This window comes from Mus pahari, chromosome 15 (assembly GCF_900095145.1).
Source record: "Mus pahari chromosome 15, PAHARI_EIJ_v1.1, whole genome shotgun sequence".
Taxonomy (NCBI): domain Eukaryota; kingdom Metazoa; phylum Chordata; class Mammalia; order Rodentia; family Muridae; genus Mus; species Mus pahari.
In genome coordinates, this window is record NC_034604.1 from 21,150,360 (window position 1) to 21,162,755 (window position 12,396).

At 52.8% G+C, this 12,396-nt stretch overlaps 1 protein-coding gene across 39 annotated transcripts in view; it reads right to left on the bottom strand.

Moving 5' to 3' along the window:
• The window catches only part of Celf4 (CUGBP Elav-like family member 4), a 278,683-nt gene that overhangs the window by 53,744 nt on the left and 212,543 nt on the right, over nt 1-12,396 (bottom strand). For 21 of the 39 annotated variants that reach the window (XM_029547028.1, XM_021215142.2, XM_029547016.1 and 18 more), the window contains exon 3: nt 5,890-5,968. In XM_029547028.1, the coding sequence (XP_029402888.1) occupies nt 5,890-5,968 (79 nt within the window). The remainder of the gene's footprint in view (nt 1-5,889; nt 5,969-12,396) is intronic. The other 18 variants (XM_029547031.1, XM_029547026.1, XM_029547017.1 and 15 more) reach the window with 1 other exon arrangement.

Below are 12,396 nucleotides of genomic sequence, written 5' to 3' on the forward strand. Positions count from 1 at the left end.
TGTGTGTGTGTGTGCAGTGGTGGTGGTGTGTATGTGTGTGTGTGTGCAGTGGTGGTGGTGTGTGTGTGTGTGTGTGTGTAGTGGTGGTGTGTGTATGCGTGCACATGGATACCCAGGTTAACCTCGGCTTTTCTTTCATTGATGCTGTCCACCTTTACTTGTTCTTTAAAATTTAATTTAGTTTTAGTTTAATTTAATTGCAATTGGCCTTCTTTAAGTTTTTTATTTTGTTTGCTTGGATGGGAGAAGGGCCGAGCACGCATGTGTGGAGGTCAGAGGCCACACTAGACGAACGGTTCCCTCTTACTACCACGTGGGTCATAAGGACTGAACTAAGGGAGCCGCCAGCTTGGCAGCAGGTTCTTTTCTTCACTGAGCCGTGTTGCCAACCACACCCTGTTTTTAAAAGGCAGCCTCTCAGTGGCCTGGAGCTTCTGGAGCCAGTAAGCCTCAGGGTCTGTTTCTGCCTGGCTCTCACTGGGGCCACATGTATGCCACCTTGCTCAGTGTGTGTGTGTGTGTGTGTGTGTGTGTGTGTGTGTGTGTGTTTTCACGTGGGTTCTGCAGATTAAATTTAGGCTGTTGTGTTGGTGTGGCAAGCATTTTGCTGACTGGGCTACTGCCCATTCCATCCACATCCTGAGACACGTGGGAAGGGCTAGCGGAGGGGCAGACCCACAGGGTGGGGTAGCATCATTCTGGACCGGTCCAGGGTTATGTAGTCTGGTGCCTAGCCAAAAGTGAAGTTAGCCACGCTTGGTTTGCCATAGTATCTCCTTCAAGAGACTGCTCAGGGGAGAGAAGATAGCACTGTCATAGTCCGGATGATCTAGGGAGGCCCAGCTCTAAAACAAGTTCTGGTAGAGGGCAAAGCACAGCTATACTCAACTCATATATGGCGCGCGTGCCGCGTGTGCCGTCCAGTCCAGCCCCTGAGACCTGTGGCGGGGACTCTGGAGGTACAGGCAATGCTGAAGGGTGAACATTTTGTGCCCCAAAGTGTTGACAGACAGCTCCTTTGGGTGGCTGCTGCTGCAGGGCCTCAGTCACCAACCTCATTCTGCTGGCTACGATGATAAGCTTTGTTCGTCCCTGGATCCCCTGGGCACCTCCGAAGTCGAGGTCGGGGTGAGGGGAATCAGGACAAAGTCCTGTGATCCACACACCCAGGATGGCTTCGGGCTGGCAGCACAGCCCGCCAGCTTTCCTCTGCTCTGCAACCCCTCCCACCTGCCTGGCCTGAGGGCTTCCTCAGCAGAACCCAGAGGGGGTACCGTTCTGCCAGGAGCTTTTGTCCAGCGAGTCATTCATTGCTTCCGAAGATGGAAAAATGGGCACTTCTGTATGGTGCACTCCACAAAGCAGGGTCAGCCTGCAAGTCCATTTCATTAGAACATGCTGTAAACGGCCTTTGGAGTGTAAGAGGATTGCATTGTTGGAAGAGCCCAGCGGTGAGAAATGCAGCATCTCAGGGTCAATCGTTATGGCCACGGGTCTCCTCGAGCCACGGCAGGAGGAGCCAGCTGCCCTGCCTGGACGCAAACCCCTCAGCTAGTCCCCCAAAGCCCCTGGGAACCCTTAGGGACCACATGTGGTCTGTCTGTTTAGAAATAGAACGATGCTTGGAGGAGAAATGAGGAACGTAATAGGATTTCAAAAGCCACAGGACCCGATGGGGCTACAGATGGCGGAGGGGCTGGGAGGAGGGAGTGGGGCCTGGGTTTATGGTGGGGAACGTGGCCTCGGGGAGGGCCTGGGATCTGCATCACATGCATCGTGTCCAACCTCATTAGCTGGCCCAGCGGGACTCCACGCCACACTAGTGTGTCTGCCATGAAGAGAATGATGCTCTGAAGATGCCGTTACGGACTGGAGGCGGCAAAAGGCAGCAAGAACACAGCTAACTGACTCGGCCAGCACCGGATGAGGGTGGTGGCCAGGGCGCGCCTAATGACTAACGAGGGAACGAGGGTGGGGTTCACACCCCTCACCATCCTCCCCTCCGTTCCTTACCTTGCATAGTTCTATCAGAGATAGAAGAGACAGGGTAGAGAGATAAGAGAGAGGGAGGGAGAGAAAGAGAGAGAGAGAGAGAGAGAGAGAGAGAGAGAGAGAGAGAGAGAGAAAGAGAACCCAGGAGCAGATATCTAACTGGGCACTTTTGCAAGACTTGTTGGGTGTGTGTGTGTGTGTGTGTGTGTGTGTGTGTGTGTGTGTGTGTGTGTGCTATAAAAGAAGATTCTTCATTTCTAGAAGCTTCCTTGGGGGTAGCAGCTTACAGAGTTACTTTCCTTTCTAGGCAATATTCAGGCCCCTTTCCCTCCTTAATCTGCCTTCTTCCAGGCCTGTAACAGCCAAAGGCCAGGTGACTGTTGCTTAATCTGGACCTGTCTTTAAGAGACATGATTCTGCTATATCTGTGGCCACTTTTTTTTTTTTTTGTCTATTTGCCTGTGAGCTTTCTCCAGAGCCTGGAGGAGCGTTGGGCATGCCCTGGAATACTGTAACCTTCCTCACATTCCTGCTGGAGGCCTTCCTTCCGAAGACCATACCCGCCCACAGTAGGCTGGGCCTCTGGGACCAGTAAACTGAGAAAAGCCAGGCCTGTTAGCCAAAGGCACTGATGGACCCTCTGGTTCTCACACCAGAGGAGAGGAAAAGAGCTCTGCTATGGTTCCTGTCAGCCTGAACCAAGCAATTCATCTATACCAGAGCCAAGCAGTGCTCTGTAGGCAAGAAGGCCACCCTTACACCCACAGTTCTACCCACACCTGTCCATGCCCGTTCCCAGAACCCCGGTGTGACCAGGAGACGCTAGAAGCACAAGAAGCGGGATGAGACATGCGCCCTTGAAGTGCCTGAGTGTGGCAGGGTTGCGGAGAAGCCGTCCTCCTGCCCAAGCCCTTTTACTGACCTGGAAGGCAGTGGGGCCCGGGAGCATGTGCATCCCAGGTCCCAGGTCTTTGGGATACTGAGTGGCCTGGGAGCAGAGCTGCTGGGGTTGAGACAAAGATGCAGCCTGGGTACCGGGGCTCACCATCACCTTCTGCTTTGGGGGTACGTCCTTTCCTGCCCCTCTTGGCTCCAACACAGGTTCTCCAAAGCTCCTCTCCTCCCTCTTCTTTCCTTCTCTCACATTTTTTTTTCTTTAAAATATTGTGACATGTGGTGTGTGTGTGTGTGTGTGTGTGTGTGTGTGTGTGTGTATACAGGCTCACGTATGTATACATGGAGGCTGATACTGGATACCTTCCTCAGACACTCTCTGCCATATTGTTTTAAGACAAGGTCTCTCACTGACCTGGAGATCACCAGTTGGCTAGACTGGCTGGCCAGGAAACCCTGGGATCCTCTTGTGTCTGCACACCTTGCCTTCATCACCCAGCGACAGGATCATAGACATATGCTCAGCTTTCTAGCTAGATGCTGGGGGTCCCAACCCAGGACCTCATCACTCAAGCACATTGCCCACTGAGTCACATCCTCTCCCCAACCCATCTCCTCTCACCTCTTCCTCCTTACCAACTTCATTTCCCCTCTACCATCCCACACCTTCCTTCCTTCCACACCTCTCTTCTTTATTCCTATAATAATCCTCACCTTCTCCTCCTTCCTTTCCCTCCCTTTCCCCATAAGAAATATTAAATGGATATTAAATTGTTTTAAACCAACTTTCTTTAAAAAAAAATAGCTTGCTGATAGTGCTGACTCAGGCCCATCTCCCTGTTTAATATTGAATATGCAATTAATAGATAGATGTTTAGGTTTGGTTCTTCTCTTCCCTCCCTTTCCACCGCAGCAAGAATAAAAGAGCTGATTAATCTGGCTTGGGGCAAGTGTCAGCACAGGAGATATATGGGGGAAAGGCGATGAGGTTAGCAGCTTGGAGTTGGAGAGCAATTGCCTCCCAGGCCAGGGATGGGGGAAGAGTGTCAGAGCAGCAGGCATTCTGCTGGGCTGGGGCTGGGGCTGAGGGCAATGCCCCACGCCCACTTCCTTTCTGGAGAACTGGCTGGGGCCAGGCCTGCCCGATCCCTCTGAGATTCTCTAAGTGAGGTCTTGTTCGTGCCACCCTGGTTCAGCCCCAGCCCTGGGGGGGAATCCCTTTCTTTCATGTCCATTACCATTTTCTCATGGTGCCTCCTCCAATTTATGCGACTGTCCCTCTCTGGGATGGCTGGTGGCATTGGTTGTCTCAGCAGTATGCTGGCACTTGGGAGCTTCCTGAATATGGGCGAGTGAGCCCAGGTGACTTGCACCCGTTCTCGCTGGGTCTGCCTTCTAGGGACCATTTCTGGGAGAGACCCTTAAGCCCTGAGACTGAGCAAGGGCATGATCCTGCCTTCATCAAGGAGGGAGCCGGAGTGGGGAGAACAGAGTCTGTGGCCTTGCTCACTTAGGCCCTTGATGCCTGAGTGCATCACATCTTAATTATCAGGGTCCTAGGATCCTCAGTGAACACCAGGTAAGGTGTGTCCATGCCCTAAGACATGAGGTGCCTTTGGGAAGCACCAGGTATCTGTCTGAGCTCAAGCCAAGGGAAGGGCCTGAGCCAGGGAAGAAGCTTGAAACAGAGGACTCAAGGGTGTGGCTTGGGAGGAACCCTAGATCACTGGGACCAGTGTCACCTTTAGTCACACTAGCGTTCACCCTGAGTTTAAGTCTCTTTGGGTCTGACCAGGGACTGAGCTTGTCCACATTCCTGGGGAAGCATGTGAGAGCATTGCTCGGTGCTGAGGCCAGGCAGGGCACAGTCAGTGCGAAGTGGGGGTACACCTCATAAGAAGCAGAAATGACAGCACTTCCTTTCCAGGGCTGTCAGACTGGACCCTCGAAGGGGCCCACACCTCCCTTCTCTCCCTGGGCCTGAGGTTTCTCCTTCTCTCTCTTGGGTGAGGCAGTGTGCTCAGTACCATGGAAAGGCAGTTTGCTGTGGACAGTCTGAGCCTGGGTGGCCCAGGCCTGACCTGATGCTGGAGGCATTCCCTACCAACGCCTCTTCTTTTCTGCTCACATTGTAGCACGCTTGAATCCTATCTAGGGGGTACTAGAAATAGGGCCGTGCCAGGATGGGCACAGATCACCCTGGAGCTGAGGTGGGGAAGCAGGAGCTTCAAAGACACTGTGTTTCCAGGAGAACTGTTGCCTGGTAACAGATGTCCCTGGCTGGCCACATGTTTTGTCTTCCCAGGGCTGAGCTTCTGGGTTATCTATCTATTTATCTGTCTGTCTGTCCGTCTGTCTGTCTGTCTGTCCACGCGTCCGTCTCTCCATCCATCCATCCCTCTCTTTCATGAGTGTGCATGAGTATGTATGTGTGTGTGCACAACCTGTTGGGGTGCCTCAGCCTTTTACCAGTCTCTGGAGAGCTCTATGTTCTGGGGTGAGCTTTTGTAGGTAAAGCCATGTCTTCTCTCTGTCCCCTTCCAGATGCCTGTCTGCCCGTTTGCATCCTGCTCTTCAATCTTTACCTCCATACTTGCCTTGTGTGGCCACTCAGCACCACCACAACCCCTCTCAGGTGTTTTTTCTTCATAGCCTTGGCCCCTCTTAAAGGAGACTGCAGGGCATGGTTCTCTCCTAGCAGGGCAGTGGTCTATGATTCAAATCGCATCACGGGGGGGGGGGTGCCTAAGAGAGTGTAAAAGGATAACCCCTACATGGTACCTTGTTTCTTAGACAGGCACCATCCTTCCCTCTGTCCAGCAGACCCCTGCCTCCTAGCCACTCCATACTGTCTTTCCACATCAGTCATTCAGAGCAACAATGCTAGCCTTCAGTTCTGAGGGGGAGCAGCAAGAAGAGGAAGAAGTAGGGAGTCGCAGCAGTGGGACGAGGTGGGAAGGAAGGAGGAGGAAGGGAGGGGGTCAGAGACAAGTGGGCCCTCACGTGAAGGGGGCTGGCGCAGGCAGCTACTACCTCCTCGGCTCTCGCTGTCCGCAGGCTTCACCTGGATCGGCCGGTTCATCTGCAACAGAACAGAGGCAACACCATTACAGGGAGCAGGGAGCAGGGGAACCAAAGAGCTAAAGTTCGCAAGTGCCACGCCCACATTGGGGACCCCGCTCCCCCCCTCGCGCGCACACCTAGAGGCATGCAGGGCATCCTCTCAAATTTCCATCCATCTTCCTCCACTAGCTCATTCTCCACAGCCCAGTATTTCGTGCGTGGCATGGGGTCGGGGAGAAGGTGTGCCTTTCTGGGTTGGAGAAGCCGTATGGCTTTTCCCTTTTTTGAATAACTCTCAATTCCCCGATACCAGTTATCAGAATCAGAATCTGAAGTTGATAGCATGCCTACTCCTTCTGTCTTCACCCAGAAAGCCCTCCTCTATCCCGAGGCACTCCTGTGGGCCAGCGCTGGGGTCCCTCAGTACAACTGGCTTTACTGAGCTGGACCCTGCCTGGGACTGACTTCAGACTGGCCTGGGAGACAGAGATGGCGGAGGACTTGGTTCTCACTCCTATGCCTAGAACGGAGCTCTAGGCTGGAGTTCCCGATGGGAGTCAGAGAGGTTCTGCGAAGGTGGAGTAAACACCATCAGTTTTCCTGTTTGAGGGAAGTAAGGCGTCAGGGCACTGGAGCACTGGAGTGCCTGCGTGAGCCTCTCCCTGGAACTGGTGTAATACTACAATTGGCCGCTAGAGGTCTCTGGACTCCAAGCATCGTGACTCAAACAGCAGGTTAAATAAACCCAGCTCCGAGGTACGAGGGTGGTCTCTCCAGCCTTGGGTTCCCGCCGTATTTCAGACAATAAAAATTATAGAACCACACAATGCGACATTCTTTATGTCTTCGACACCCATGTTTCTCCTGTATGCCCTCTCCCGATCCCCTTTTGCAGCTGTATTTCTCTCACAAGACGCAAGGAGAACGCCAAAAGCACCCCCATTTTAAAGGCAGAGAAGCCGAGGCCCACAGACCATCACGTGCTTTTCCAGGCCGCCTTGTGGCAAAGTCTGCAAAGGCTGTTTCTGCATTTGCTTCCATTGCACCTTGCTGCCAATTCCCCTCCCTTAACAGGGCCTGGACCAGCAGTCACAAGCAGCCTTCTGCCTTCCAGTCTAGGATTTGAAGTGAGTTTTGGCTGCGTTCAGACAACTGGGCATTGGGAGGGAGGACTTTGTGACTCAGCAAGGTGAAGCTGAGGCCAGGGGAAGGGCAGAGCCACACAAGGAAGGACAGAGGCAGCACACAGGATTTACAGTCAGGGCAGACAAGGAAGGAGAGGCAGGAGGAACCAAGGCCGGCAAGACTGGCCTCTGGGGACCAGGCTGTCCTGCCACCACCGGGTCGTGATTGACAGCCCTGGAAGAGGGTGAAAGAAAGGTGCTTCGTATGAAAGCTTCAGCCCCTCCAGCCATAGGAGGGCTGTCATAGTACAACAAGCTGCCAGCCCGAGGAAGCATGACAGGGTGCTGCTGGACCCCCCAACAAAGCAGTCTTTTTCAAATTGAAGGAATGTTAGTGTCTAGGAGACCAGCCAGGAATGTCACTACAGGAGAGGGGCTCTGTGTGTTTGTGTGTGTGTGTACACTCGCGAGGGGGAGGGTGGTGGTGGTGGTGGTCGATTCACTACTGGCTTGCTGCTTGGAGCTCAACAGCTCACTAGGGATTGAACCTAAGGCTATGTGCATGCTAACCAGTACTCTAACACTGGGCTATAGCCCCGGCCATCACTTTTGACTACCCACCTGGGGTATTCCCCTCCACCATCTGAGGGCTTAGCAGGGTTGAGCCTAGGAACTCAATTATGCCGTTGGTTTCTCTCACCCCATCTCTCCAGCCTTTGTGCCTCCAAGCAGACCATTCTCTGCTGTCAGGATGACCATCTACATCTTGCTGGGAGGAACCTGACTAGGATGCTACGAGGAGAGGCAGGAGTGCCATGGACATGGAGACCAGCCTTCATGGATTGTCTATTAGGGACCCCTGTTACTTGGGGAGGAAGGGACAAACAGTATGCAGAGAAGACACAATTTCTAAGTATCGAAGTCAGTTTGGGACAGGTTCTTCGGGTTAACGCGTTGTATGTAATCTTGTTGGTGTGGAAGTTTCCAGCCCCCTGCCTCCCTCACAGGCCCAGCCCACATTTCCACGTCTATCTCCCTCCTGATCATTTCTCAGGCCTGCGGTGATCTACCCCAACCTTGTGTCATTCACTGAGGCTGACCCCGCCCCTGGAGTAGTCTGAGCCTTGCAGCCCTCCTTCATACAGAGAAGCTCTAGCCCTCAGTGTGGTTGTATTTGGGAAAACAGTGAGCATCAAGGCAGTAACAACGGTCTAAGTAATGATGACAGGTCCCACACGGCTGCTGTCCTTAGGAGACAGAGAGGAAACACAGGGACATAGGCGCATACACAGATGGAGGTCACTGAGGACACAGCAAGGTGACCCTCTTCAGGGAAGAAAGACTTGGCTCAACATCAATCCTGCCCATACCCTGGTCTAGAACTTCCAGCCTCTAGGGTAGTGAGCAATACAGTTTGGTAGTTGAAACCACACAAGCATCTTGTACCCAGCAGCCCCAGAAGATGAACACTCCCGACCCGTGAAAACTGAGTGAAGGAAGGGTCTTACAGGGAGCCCACCCTTTTCCTCATAAAAGGCACCCTTGAGGGTGGAATCCAATCACAAGAGGCTGGGGGCTTAGGTTGCTCAGGATGCCATAACTGCTGTGTGGATTATCTTGCTGGGCAGGGTGGCCACCGAACACACGGGCCCAGACTTCCTTATTTTCATTGGAAGTCAAATGTCAGCCTCGGGTGTGAAGGTTTCCTCCCTACAGCAGGTTCTGCTCTGGTGTCCGAGTCTGGAAAGAGGGCTGTTCTCCTCAGTCTCTCTTACTCCACAGGCCCAAGATTGCCAAGCTCTGATGCTGCCTTAGGGAAGGGAGTGTGAGCAGAGCAAACTGGCCTGGTGGAAGATACCAAGTCCCGCCACAGAGATGGGGAGAGAGGACAGAGCCAGGTGTGGCAGAGGGAGAGAAGCCATAAGGACAGGAGAGAGGGAGGGGGAGGGGGAAGGGGAGGGAGAGGAAGAGAGTCTATGGAGGAATGAAGGATGAATGACAAGAAGGGACAAAGGCCACACTGTAGCAAACATTATTCTCCAGCCCAAGCCAGGGTCTCAGGACACCTTTGGTCCCTAACCTTTCTCCTGCCTCACGGTTTTCTGACATCCATACACACATCCGGACAGTGTGGGGTACCCTGAGAAAGCCACCACATGGGATTTTCCTGAGAACGTTCTTCATTCTGGATCCTGCCTCCAGGATGGGAAGGGGTGTCAGCTCAGCCAGGGGCAGCCTTCCTGGCTCAGGATCAGCTTCCTAAGACCTTGAGGCCCCCAGGGGCTACTCCTCTGGGCTGGAAGACTGCTTGGGATCTGGGGTCTCTTTCCAGGTAGAGCTCCCTCAGAGGGCACAAACTGGTTTGGCTTGGGTGTGGTAGCTTCCCCAGCTTTACATAGATGGCTAGGACCAGAAAGGAGCCAGCCCTTTCCTGTCCCTTGTCACACTCAGGTCCAACCTTGTCAACTTCTGGTTCTGCTTTGGGGAAAGAAATATGTATGGACTGAGCTGATCTCACCAGAACAGGATTTAGGGCCAGTTTTGCTCCTTACAGAGGCAGAGGGTGGGCAGACAAATGGCTTCTTCCCAGCCCCTTCCCTCTAGCTCTGTCTCCCTGCCCCTAGCCCCTCCCTCTGCCACTCTTTGCATCAACACATAGCCATGCATTAAACAAGACATTCCATTAATTTCTTCATCATCATAACGTACGCTGGGACATACCCTTTAAATATTCATTCAGCTATGAAAACTGGGCATTAAAATTTTAATAATGTCAAGCTCATTTGAACCAGGCTCCTTGGGGACGATTACGATACAATTAGAATAAATATGATGATTGAGCCGGTCTGAAGGCTTCACCTGTCCGGCATGGCTCTCTGTATAGGCAGAGCCCTGTGGCTGATAGGCAGACAGACTGACAGACAGGCCAGGCTCTTTCCTGACTCCACCTCCCCCTCCTACACTCCTCCCTCTGCTTTGTGCCACAGGTCTCTGCTGCCTGACCCCCCTGGGAACCGGTGCAGGGCACCACCCATCAGGAAGATGACTCTGATTAACGTCCAGTGCCTCCTGACACCAGCTGGGCTGCTCACTGGATCCATGTGAGAGCAGGGTTTTATTTGTGCGAACTTGCTCTCCCCAACCTTTAAAAGGAGGGGTTCATCAGACAGGAATAGACGCTATCTCTAGAGCAGGGCCAGCCTAGACATCCAGGGGTGTCTCAAGCGATCAACGGTCCTCTGTCACCAGGAAGAGAAACTGCCACTTTCTGCAGCAGTGTCCTCCCTCAAGGCTGGTATGGGGATTTGCCTTACAGCTGTTGAAACCCAATTCTGGAGGTGACCTGGGACGGCCCTTTTGTATAATTACTCTATTTCCCGATGGCAGGGAAATAATTTCTCATTAGGTCATGGGGCCTTATTAGGAGCCAGTACCTCCAGACCCAACCTCTGTATCACACATGCATGTGCACGTGTGTGATTAGTAGTGTACCATATAACCGCTGCCTTTAGAGATTTCACTTTGTCTGGGGGTATCATGATGAAATAGGAAAGCAGAGAACAGGGGAAAGTAGTCCCCATTACAGGGCAGGCATGATCGGCCTTTCCTGCTCCCGTGTCTGTGGGCAGAAATAGCCTTGCAGTGTTGGGCTTATAGAAAGAAGTGTAGTTGGCCTGGTTTCAGAGGGCTAGCCCTCTGTGTTCCCCCTTCCCACTGGCAGGACTTGAGCCCCAGGTACTTCCTGGATTGAAGATGAAGAGCATCTTAGTGGGACAAGTGATCTTAATGTGTGGTAAGCTCTCCCTGGGACACGTTCAGTACCGGCGTAAAAAGGCACAAACGGCTGGGTTATGACCAGCTCCGTCACAGCCCAGCCACCCTGGACTGCCGTAAGATGCGCGTGCTCTAGTCTGATCCCCATAATTTGCCCACTCCTGATTTGGCACAGATGACAGCCATGACGTAGATCCTTTATGGTGGGAGGACAGAACTCCCCCATAGATTTTCAGGGAACAAAGGTGTATGACTAGCTACGCTGCCTGCCCTGAGCTTTACCACCACACACATAAGGAAGCTGACGCATGAATGGGAAAGGCATTTGTTGAGAGCTGCCAAGAGGTCAAGATCTCATCTGCTGCTGGGTTGGATTCCCAGGCTGCACATCCCAGGTTCAGGCAGAGTTGGAGGCAGTGCAGTGCCCTTGCTGGGGACTTCCACTGCCCCAGTGAGGAAGGCTCTCGGGAGAGAGACGGGAGCGTCTGTGTGCATCATTTGTTGTAAATATCGTACTGATTTAATTGCCTTCCTAATGAATTGCCAATGGTTCACTCCAAAGAGAGGGGCCAGAGGTTCAAGGAAATGTGACTTTCACCAGTGCTGAGGCCTGACTATGGACACCCCAGTGGCATCCACAGTACCCCACTACGGCTTGTCCAGGGCAGCTGACCCCCTGTCAGGAGACAGCTTTCCAGGACTATCTGGGATAGAGCTGATGATCTTTTCCCCTCCTATCCCACCCGTGCTCTCGAGGCTTCACCCTTTGGTCCTGCAACACATATCAGATGCCCTTTGAAGTTCTTCATCCTTTTTTTTTTTTTTTTCATTGCTTTATGGCATTGATGGGAATGTTCTGGTCCCAGACTTTATGGTTTGTTTAATGTCTACCTCCACTCTGTAAGGGAAGGCCCACAGCCATTTTGTTTCTGATGTACATCCAGGCCCCAGTCACGGCGGCAGGAACTGTGAATATTCGGGACGTGCTGAGGACATGGAGGTATCTCAGTCATTAAAGCACTTGTGATGCAAGTATGAGGGGGCTGAGAAGGATCCCCAGAACTCATGTAACAACGCAGGGTGTGGCAGCATGCGCTTTCCAATCAGTCTCCGGGCTGGGGAAGTAGAGCCAGGCAGATTTCTGGGGCTCCCTGGCCAGCCAACCTAGCCTAATTGGTGAGTTCCAGACCAGTGATAGATCTTGTCTCAAAAGCCAAAGCTGCTGTCGATTCAGCTTCGCCTACACTGAAACTGGAAAAGGGCAGAGAATATTACCACGGGCCCTGAAGAGGTCCACACAGGGATCCCTGCAGCAGTCTGCATTGTTGAAAGTACAGGGATGGGGTGGGGTGGGGGGAGAGCTTGGTGAGAAGAAAGGCTTCAATGGCGGGGGTGGGGGTGGAGGGAAGAAGGGGAGCTAGAGGTTCAGGGTAGAGAGATGAATAAAATCCCTCATAGAAATATTTTAATCTGTCCAACTGAACTAAGGTAGACAGTGTTCTGTGGAATGAAACCTGAAGTTGAACACACACACACACACACACACACA